This window comes from Colobus angolensis, unplaced genomic scaffold, assembly GCF_000951035.1.
Source record: "Colobus angolensis palliatus isolate OR3802 unplaced genomic scaffold, Cang.pa_1.0 Scaffold156, whole genome shotgun sequence".
NCBI lineage: Eukaryota > Metazoa > Chordata > Mammalia > Primates > Cercopithecidae > Colobus > Colobus angolensis.
The window spans coordinates 4269710-4280981 of NW_012114666.1; the positions used below are offsets into that span (position 1 = coordinate 4269710).

The following is an 11272-nucleotide window of genomic DNA, read 5'->3' on the forward strand; positions in this document are numbered from 1 at the left end:
AAGGGTGAAATAGGCTTCCTCGGATGTTTGTATTTCTCAGAATGCCATTGCCTTCTTTCTGCATTTGAAGCAAGTTCTGATTCAAAGGAAAAGTCGCTTGGGGGCCATGGCCCCTCTTACTCACTGGTAGAAGTGACATACTTAACTTTGTGAACCCCAAATATCTGAGACAGGTCTCAGTCAATTTAGGAAGTTTATTTTGCCAAAGTTGAGTACACACGCCAATGACATAGCCTCAGGAGGTCCTGATGACAGATGCCCAAGGTGGTCAGGGCATAGCTTGGTTGTATACATTTTAGGGAAACATGAGACATCAATCAATACATGAAAGATGTACACTGGGGCCAGGCGCGGTGGCTCACACCTATAATCCCGGCACTTTGGGAGGCCAAGGCGGGTGGATCATGAGGTCAGGAGTTCAAGACCTGACCAACATGATGAAACCCTGTCTCTACTAAAAATACAAAAAATTAGCCAGGCGTGGTGACGGGTGTCTGTAACCCAGCTACTCGGGAGGCAGAGGCAGAGAATTGCTTGAACTCAGGAGGCGGGGGTTGCAGTGTGCTACTGCATTCCAGCCTGGGAGACAGAGCGAGACTCTGTCTCAAAAAAAAAAAAAAAAAAGTACATTGGTTCAGTCTGGAAAGACGAACAACTTGAAATGGAGAGGGGGTTTCCAGTCATAGGTAGATAAGAGACAAATGGTTGCATTCTTTTCAGTTTCTGATTTAGCCATTCCAAAGGCAATGAGATACGCATTTATCTCAGTGAGCAGAGGGATGACTTTGAGTTCCATCTTTTGTCCACAAGGAAATTCCTAGTGAGGGAAGTATGCAGCTTTTTTTTTTTTTTTAACCTTAGTAGCTATCATTTTAGGAATAGAATGGAAGTTAGGTTTGCCCTAAGCCGTTCCCAGCCTGACTCTTTCTTCTCTTTGGCTTCATGATCTGGCATCCCAAGATTTATTTTCCTTTCACAGTTTGTCCTTGCTTCGGGACTCACTGCCATGTACCTCAGGTCCCCTGGAATTCTGTGTTCATGGAGCATCATGAATGCTACATGCAAATAAAACTGTGAGACGCTCAGACGCTCAACCTGCAGGTATCTCTTCTGCTCACAAGCAAGCTCCATTGTTCCGTCGGCCTTTCCTTACGAAACACAAATTCAAAGATGGAAACACTGAGAATTTCAAGGTCGCTTCCGAGCGTGGGGGCCTGTGCAGCTGCCAGGGTTGCACACCCATGAAACCAGCCCTGCTTGTGTGTCTCATACAGGGCTAGGTGCTCAAGCCACAGAACCTGCATCTCAGGGCTGTCCCCAGGCAGAACACAACGCAGAGCAGGAGCTTTCCTGCTTCCTCTGTTTATGGTGCCCTTAATGTCACGGGATACGTTTCCTAGCACTCTTAGGCCAAAAGAAGTATCTAGCAGTTCCATTTATTAAGCTGTTCAGTCCAAACAATGTCATCAGTATTTATTTCCTGATAAGCTGATAGCCATTAAAACAACACCTACATCAAAAGAAAAAATACTTGTATTTCATTCTTAACTAACTACAATTACTTGTTCATGGTGTGTGTTGAGTATTGTAGTCCCTCAACCTGGAAATCAGACTGGACACAACCCCCCCACTTCCTGATCCACATTGATTTTCACAGAGTATTTGCTTTTTTAATCAGAACAATGGCCAAAGACCCAGCTTCACGAAAAATGTGACATCACGAAAATGAATTTTGTGGGATATCATGTTGAAACTGAACATTCTCAAGCCAGTAATTCCCAACGGTCCAAGAGATGTTAAGAATCACTATTTCCTGCCAAAATTTAATGTATCCCATAGCACCTCTGTGAATTTACTGTGGCCTTCTGGGGTACCTTGGTACACCAGCCAGACTCCTGGATTTGCAGCCTGGCTTGTAAGCCCTGGAATCAAGTTGCTTTAAGCCTCACTGCTTTAGATTCTATGGCATGAAATGCAGTGGTAGGGGTTAAGGGGTAGGGACACCTTGCAGGGATGGCGTTAAGCATTATCGCAGCACATGGTGGGAGTTCCAGAAATGGTACTAGCACGTACATCCCCAGAACTTACCCTATACGACTTATCCAAGGAAAAAAACTACACTGCCTTACAACATGATTTTATAATGTATTCATTGCTATCTCACTTTCCATTTATTTACTTATGAAATGAATATTTATAGAGCATCTGCTGGATTAACTAGGCGCTTTGTTTGCTGCTGCTGTTACAAAGCTAAACCAACTAGTTATAGCACCTGCCCTCAGAGAGCTTGCAGAGGCTCGGAGACAGCAGAGAATGCAACCACTGCACAAAAATGTAATTAGAACAGTTATGAGTGCAACACACGCAGTGTTCAGAGTACTTTAAAAACATGTAGCTGGGCCAGGCATGGAAGCTCATCCCTGTAATCCTAGCACTTTGGGAGGCCAAGGTGGGAGAATTGCTTAAGGCTAGGAGTTCAAGATCAGCCTGAGCAACACAGTGAGACCCTTTCTGTGATACACTTTAAGTTAGTCAGGTGTGGTGGCATGCATGTGTGGTCCCGGCTATCCTGGAGGTAGAGATGAGAGGATGGCTTTGAACCCTGGGAGGTGTAGGTTGCAGTGAGCCATGATCGTGCCAACGCTCTCCAGAGTGAAACCCTGTCTCAAAAACAATAAAATAAAACAAAACAAAATAAAACCATATAGCTGGCCACTTCTTCTTCCTCTGGCTTGGAGGTCTCAGGGAGGACTTCTGAGTGCCTGATACTTAAGTTGATGTCTGAGAAAGTATCACTTTTGAAAGAGTGGAGGATTTTTGTAGACAAAGAAACAGAAGAAACAATGACTCCTGCAGTGAGAGGGAGCAGGCCCCGTTCAGGAAATGGCTAAATGTTCCATTACAGGGAGAACATTAATTTCACAGGTAGTACATGTGGCAAGACATGTGAGCAGCAGCCTGGAACCTGGATGATCCATTGGTTCGTTTGAGGGTGGGGATCATACAGAGGAGAGCTTGGCCAAACCGCCCTGCAGAGGTCATACGGTCCCTGTTGCAACCACTCAAGTCTACTGGTGAAGCACAAAAGCAGCCACAGATAATACTTTAACAAATGGACATGGCTGTCTGCCAATAAAACTTTATTTACAATAGCAGGGAATAGGCTGGCTTTGGCCCTCAGACCAGAGTTTGAAGACTTTTGTTATAGAGGCCTTCCATGTGTTCCTCATCTATCTTGCTACAGAAATAGGCCTAGAGAGGTAACTCTCTACTACAGAAACAAACAATTAAACCTGGTCTTTGGCCTCTTAGGGTTTTCTGTGTAAACAAGCACATGTAAATATAGCATAGAAACACAGAGAGGAGCAGTCATGGTCTGCCGAAATTCAGAGCTTAAATGAAAATACTTGCAAACCATGCATCTGACAAAGGGCTAATACCTAGAATCTACAAGGAGCTCGAGCAACTCAACAAGAAAAAACACAAATAACCCCATTAAAAAGTGGGCAAAGGGCATGAACAGACATTTCTCAAAAGACGACCAACAAGTGGCCAACAAACATGAAGGAATGCTCCACATCACAAACCACCAGTCAGATGGCTATTACTAAAAAGTAATAGCTACTGCAAACTACAATCACAATGAAATACCATCCTACACCAGTCAGATGGCTATTACTAAAAAGACAAGGCTAGGTGCATGGCTCAAGCCTGTAATCCTAGCACTTTGGGAGGCTGAGACGGACGGATCACAAAGTCAAGAGATCGAGACCAGCCTGGCCAACGTGGTGAAACCCCATCTCTACTAAAACTACAAAAAATTAGCCAGGGATGGTGGCGAGCATCTGTAATCCCAGCTACTCAGGAGGCTGAGGCAGGAAAATCGCTTGAACCCGGGAGGCAGAGGTTGCAGTGAGCTGAGATCATGTCACCACACTCCAGCCTGGGTGACAGTGAGGCTCCACCTCAAAAAAAAATAATAATAAGACAACAGATATTGGTGAGGATGCAGAGAAAAGGACACACTTATACACTGTTGGTGAGAATGTAAATCAGTACAACTTCTATGGAAAAAAGTATGGAGATCTCTCAAAGAATTCAAAATATAACTACCATTCCATTCAGCATCTCACTACTGGATTCTTAGCCAAAGGAAAAGAAATCACGACATTAAAAAGATAATTGCACTCATATATTTACTGTAGCACTTCTCATTATAACAATGTCATGGAATCAATCTAAGTGTCCATCAACAGATGATTAAAGAAAATGTAATACATATATATATTCATATATATCACATAGATACAATATGAAAATAAATAATAAACATAAATGCATACCATGGAATACTATGCAGCCATAAAAATGAAATTATGTCTTTTACAGCAACATGGATGAACCTGGAGGCCATTATCCTAAGTGAAATACTCAGAAACAGAAAGTCAAATACCTCAAGTTCTCACTTATAAGTGGGAGTTAAAAATGACTACACGAGACCATAGAGGGGGGAATAACAGACATTGGAGACTTCAAAAGCAGGAGGTTGGGAAGTGGGTGAGGGCCAAAAAATTACTTACGGGTACGACGTTCATTATTCAAATGATGGGTTCACTAGAAGCCCAGATATCATTACTGTGTAACAGTGAGGTAACAAAACCGCATTTGTATTCCCTAAATCTAAATACATAAATAATTTCAAAAAGCTGTTACTTTGAAGAGAACAATAAAATTGATAAATAAGTCATACTAACCCCCCAAAAAGAGAAAATACTCATATCAAAAATAAAAGCCAACCCATCCATATCTGATCCCATGGACACTGAAAGGAAATTAGAAGATTATAAACTCCGTACCCACACAGTTGATAACCTAGATCAGTTCGACTAATTAATTCCTTGAAAGACCTAATCTACTAAAATTCGCAAAAGGATGAAACGGAATACTCAATAACCTTCAAAACATTTACATTTTCCAAAACATGTTTAGCCATATTAACTGATTTAACTTAGTGGGTCCAGGGGTTCCCGTTTTGTCAAGAACATTTGAAAATGGAAAATATTTAATTTTAATATATGACTCATTAGGTCAAGGAATCGATCCCCACTGTGGGATATTTTTACACAATGGGTATCAAATTTATAGAGAACGCAGGCAAAAATGATGTTTTTTCATGGTTAAAGGAAGGTATAATTATTTTCTGTACAGTAACTTCCTCTAAAATCACAGAGGGTATCAAATAATAAGTAATCCCCAGGTATTATTCTTATTTGAGCCCTGTATTAAAGAGGTGGACATTTCTCAGTTGATGCATTTAAACAGATGTTGAGGTTAATTCGCAACGTATTTTGTAGAGGCATAAAACTCCATCACCGATTTTTTATATAAATGTTTTATATATGACCTTTATATATGTAAACTTGGGCTTTTCAAACAAAAAAATACTAAGCCTTATCTGTATTAGTCTGTTCTCACACTTCTACAAAGAACCACCTGAGACTGGGTAATTTATGAAGAAAAGAGGTTTAATTGACTCACAGTTCCACAGGCTTAACAGGAAGCACGACTGGGAGGCCCCAGGAAAGTGACAGTCATGGCGGAAGGTGAAGAGGAAGCAAGCACCTTCTTCTCATGGCGGCAGAAGAGACAGTGAGAGAGTGAAGGGGGAAGCCCTAGACACTTTCAAACAACCTGCTCTTGTGAGAATTCCATCACGAAAACAGCAAGCGGGAAATCCACCTCCATGATTCAATCACCTCCCGCCAGGCCCCTCCTTCAACACTGGGAATTACAATTCGACTAGAGATTTGCATGGGGACACAGAGCCAAGCCACAGCATTACCTGTATCTGTAAATCCCCCTAAGCAACTCCTGCTTTTCTGTAGAGGACAGAATGCAGCCTCACCAAAGGCCAAAGATAGTAACATTGGTATTGTAACAAAAATAGAAGAACTTGGAGAAAGGAAGCAAGACAGGTTGGCTGGTGGCTCAGTGCCGAAGCCTGAGCTACAGCAGCTGGATTCTCGCTTCCTTCCCTTCCTCACCCTGCCTGCCTTTTTTTTTTTTTTTGCAGTCTCTGCTTTGTTTTCACAAGCAGCCCCTGACTGGCTCTTTCCTATTAAAAAGAGCAGTGTGGGACGGCCTCAAACTTCAGGCATCTCGGAGAAACAAAGAAGGTCAAACTGAGTCTCCTTATTAGTTGTTATAGCAACAAAGAAAATATTGCGGCGACGCTGAAAATGCCTCCTGGAATCCCACTTCTGGAGCTGCAGTTACAGCACATCTCCCCTTCCTGAGTGTTAACCCACGCACGGAATCGCGACTGTACCTGTGGGCCAGAGTTCTGCATCTCCTGACAAGGGAAGCATCTTGGGCAGCCCACTCGCGTGGAGGTACTGGCTTGGCTCTACCACCTGACTTTTCACAGGTGTCTTGGATAAAAGCACATTGCCAATTGCCTCTAGGTGCCTCAAGTCTTACCTGATGGGGACTCTCTGCACTTCTGTCTCCTCGAGCTTTGTTAAAATGAGATTTTATGCCATTTACCACCTGCACCGGAGTTACCTAGAGACACCGATTGAAAATGTAAATTTATGGACTCCACCCTAGATCTAGTGAATAAGTGTCTTTGCCAGCATTTAAGAACCGCTAGCTTACGGAGGGGAAGTGTGGGTGATGGTACTTTATTTAGTGCAGATCCAGGCAAAAGATTATCACCTGCTCCTGCCTTGGTTGACTCAAATCACAACAGATTGATCCAATGAGTTTGCAATGAAATCAGCCAACTGTTGATTTTCATGACACCATGGGCAGCCTTACCTTCGTCCAGTATTTAATCTACAGAATTTAAAACCTGAATATGAAAAAGAAATTTCAAGTTTGCTGTCTTAATGGAAATCTGAACATCAGTGTATTTTTTTTCCAAGACCAAAGGAAAGATTTTCTTTAATATAGTTGATACAGTATTTCTAGTTCATAAAGTATTCTCTTTCTCAAAAGTCAAGATTGTCCACAGAAGAAATAGTAAAATGTCTTCTCATACAAATGTATGTTCCTATTAGTTTTTCTGTGTCCTGAGCAATTGGCTTATAAATCGAGTCTGTGGATCAGGCATGGTGAAGGCCAACACACTTCTCCTGTATACATCCTGGCATTCCCATATATACTGTTAAATAAGTACTTGGAAAATGAATGAATACATTTCAGAAACTCAAGCAGTCTTTCTTGAGAGCATTTTAATCACTACTGCAATATCCTGCCTTAAACTGGGTAAAAAAAGATATTTTTAACAGAGTTGAGGATGCAAAGAGGAATATGAGATTTACTTCCCTACTCCCCCACCCTCACCTCCCACCAAAAGAAAAATGTTGCTTTTTCCAAAATGTAATTAAAACAGAAACATCACAGTTTAGCCTCCAGATCCCAGTTTATTTGCAAGTTGCCGTGAATGCTTTAGAATTTAGTTTGCATTAGGTAAAAATCCACCACAGCTTTGAAAAACTTTCTCACACTATGTTCACTACTTGAGGTAGGGATTTAGAAAAAATTAAAATCACTTCAAATTATCAAATTATCATTCCCCTTATTTTAGGCCAGATATTAAAGTATTTAAATTTCTTATGTTTTCTACCTGAAACTGTGAAATTAATATAAGATAGTATTTGAGGTTTTTATTTTAGAGCAGAGGATCCAGAATTGAGTCAAATCTGCCACTTGTATTTGTGAATAAAGTTTAATTGAAACAGCCATGTCTATCTGTCTATGTACATTAAAAGCAGGCTGTGCATGGTGGCTCGCACCTGTAATCCCAGCACTTTGGGAGGCCGAGACAGGTGGATCACTTGAGGTCAGGAGTTCAAGACCAGCTTGACCAACATGGTGAAACCCCATCTTTACTAAAAATACACACAGAAAAATTAGCCAGGCGTGGTGGCACGTGCCCGTAATTCCAGCTACTCAGGAGGCTGAGGCAGGAGAATTGCTTGAACCTGGGAGAGGGAGGCTGCAGTGAGCCGAGATAGTGCCACTGCACTCCAGCCTGGGTAACAGAACAAGACCCATCTCAAAAAAACAAAATGAAACAAAACACAAAACAGTCTGTGGTTGCTTTTGCACTAGAAGACAACAGAGACCATATGACCCAGAAAGCCTAAAATATTTGCACCCCAACTCTTTACAGAATAAGTTTGCTTTCCCCTAAGGAAGCTGGCCTTAGGGATTTACAGAGCAGACTCAGCAATCAGATTACCTGGGTTCAAACATGAATCTATCATTTAGTAGGTAAAAGATCTTGGGCATATTAATTACATAATTTAGACTCCTTGAGGCTCTGTTTCCCCATTTGTAAAATGAAGATAGTTATACTTACCTCATGGAGCTATTGTGGCGATTGAGATAATACCACAAAAGCACTTAGAGTTGTGCCCGGCAATAAATAAAAGCTGATAGCATAACCTAATCGAATGCTCTTTTCTGTCAATATGTTTCTTTTCTTAAAAATCCTAAAAGAGGTTCTCACTTATAGTTACCTACATTCAGCAACATTTCTTTGCACACTCATTAGCTTGAGGCTTGCTTCAGTAATTTTACCTTCATTAAAATTATAATTATTTCTTTAATTCCATTTCCTCTACCTACTTCTTCAACTTAATCCTCCCATTGGCTGCCAAGGCCCTGGGAATCATGGAGAATCTATTGTGAGACAGTCTTAGAAGACAAAGGAAATAAAATAAGAACCAGATAAAGTCAGGAAAATGAACAGTGAGGTAATTATCGAATGTGCCTGGCAAACCCAATCTTCAAAACACAAAAATGAAGACCCCTGAGAGAAGTAGGATCAGCTAAAATTGTGTGAAAAGTAGCTACAGAGAACGCAGAGAGAACACAAATGCATTTCCGGGAAGCCATTCGCACTAGATAATTTATATATCCCTAATCTACTAATTAATTGTTAGTTGAATTCAATCCTTTCCCCAATATTTCTCAACCCCTTAAAAAAACGCATCCTGACCAGCAGTGTCCTTGGAAACCCCAGCTAACTCAGATCTATAAAACTATGCATTGCTTATCTGAAATTCAAATTTAATGGAGTAGCCTGTATTTTATCTGGCAAAGAGTAGTGAAACGGGCAGGCACGATCCCTGCTTGCTCTGCAGCTTTAGAGGAACTCTAACTTTCGGTGCTCACAAAATTCAATTCACATCCAGCACTGACCTTCTCTTTAGAAGTTCACGGCCAGCGGGGGCCCATTTAGCAGGTGTCACTGTATGAGATTTCCAACTTGATTTTCTTGTGGTACTCTTCTGGAATTAAGGTCTTTGGCAAGAAAGACTGTGTCTTTTGATTTCTACGTCCCCGGACACCAGTACAGTGCCGGAAGCCCATAGATAATACAGACCACGTTAATGAATGAGTGAGAAAATGTGTGAATGGTTGAATTCATATTAAACACAATACGCAGTACCCTCAAAGCTCACATGAAAAATGTCCACACACCCTTCAGAAATACCTGGGATAGAGAAAAATATGTTGCCAGAATCCAAAGAACATATGGGTGAAGAATGATCTTTTATTTTCAAATGTTTTATGAAGGTACTCCGAACAAAATAAACGCTTTTTAAAAAGGGGATAGGAGGGTGAGGAAAGCATATGAGAAAAACTGTAACCCTGTAAACAATACTAACGGGTTCTTTGAAAGAACAGTTTTGAACAGAACAGATAAGAGTGAGTCAAAGCACTGATTTAACTAATTGGTGATATAATCAACTATAATTTCCAGTAGTTAATCAGAACCACAGTAATAATAACTGAGGAATAGGGCGTAAACGAACAACAAATAATTAAAAGCCATTTTATTGTCAATACTGACTGTCATACAACTGAAACACTTGGAAGGAAAATCACAAGAATCCACAAAAGGACAGATTCAGAGAAGTGCAAGGGACAAGGTATGTACAATAGAAAATCATTTCGTGACATTGACTTCTTTCTGTCCAGCTGTAAAAGAGGGAACACAGAGTCAGTATCTATAGAGCATGTTTCAATTACGCTAAGAATTTAAAAAAGAAAAAGAAAATAAAGAAAATTATTGTATTGCAGAGTTTCCCAGTGACCACACAATTAGCCAGGACGTTAAGCTTCTTCTCTTGGTCATCACTTCCCTTGCTGTCATTCTGTGACCTCCTGGGTGAATCTGTGGCTGACACATCACAAGTGTGTTAACAATTCTTGGCAGTTACTGTCAGTGCTCAGATCTGTAGGCTGGAAAAGTCTCTGTTCGATGAAGCTTCAGAGGGCTGGCAACATCTTTTTCAAAAAGAATTTAAAATCAACAGTTACAAGAGAGAACCCACAATCAAATTAGCTGGTAACAACTTTCTCTATAACAGAAATAAGTAAATGTACTTAAGGCAGAATTTTTTCCAAAGGCTACTCATGATGATATGTAAATGAGTTATAGATACTGTATGATTTACATATCATTTGCATGTGGCCTCTGGGTTGAGCTACGGCCAGTCCATTAGCAATTATTTTCTTCCTTAATTTTTCATCTGCCTCAATCCCTACATCCAGGGTATTTAGGAGAAATGAGACAGAACTATGGAAACTTTTAGCTAGAATACTTTTTGGAAACCTGAGCAGCAATAAGGCAGTCTTATGCTTACACTTTGCTAATCTTGTAAACGTTAAGGAGAACTTCCTAAAATTCATTTAGCCTTTATTATTTCAGGTTTAGATTTCAGACCAAACAGAGCTTAAAAATTCAAGAAGGCAACACGCAAGATCTTTGTGACATACGGTTGTCAAGCATTTTCTAGAAAGAGCCAGACACTAAATATTTTAGGTTTTGTAAACCATATGGTCTCATTGCCCCTACTCAGCCCTGCTGCCTGTAGCACAAAAGCAACCATAGTTAATATGTAATGAATGGGCCTGGACGTCCTAATAATGCTTTATTAATGAAAACAGCAGACTGGATTTGGCTCACAAGCCCTAGTTTGCCCATCCCTGTAGATAACACTGCTCTGATTTAACAAAAACTAGAGGTTCTACTGCCACCTGCTGGCCAAGGGTTACCACAAGCAAAGAAATGTACACGGTTAGGTGAAGAGCTCAGGACTTAGAGCAAAGCCTTCAAAACAAACTTCCGCAGCCTTGGTGAGTAAATGTGTGCATCAAGCAGGCGCAAGAAACAGGACTGCAGCCAGTGGAGCATGTCCGCCCACCCACACACATTCAAAAAAATGTTGTTTTCATTTTTATTTTTTTTGTT

General features: G+C 40.8%; 1 protein-coding gene across 2 annotated transcripts in view; it reads right to left on the minus strand.

The window, feature by feature from the left end:
- Window positions 1–9548: 9548 nt before the first annotated feature.
- Window positions 9549–11272, minus strand: part of DOK5 (docking protein 5) — a 181597-nt gene continuing 179873 nt past the window's right edge. For both annotated transcript variants that reach the window (XM_011936714.1, XM_011936715.1), the window contains exon 8: window positions 9549–10305. In XM_011936714.1, the coding sequence (XP_011792104.1) occupies window positions 10241–10305 (65 nt within the window). In that variant the 3' untranslated portion in view covers window positions 9549–10240. The remainder of the gene's footprint in view (window positions 10306–11272) is intronic.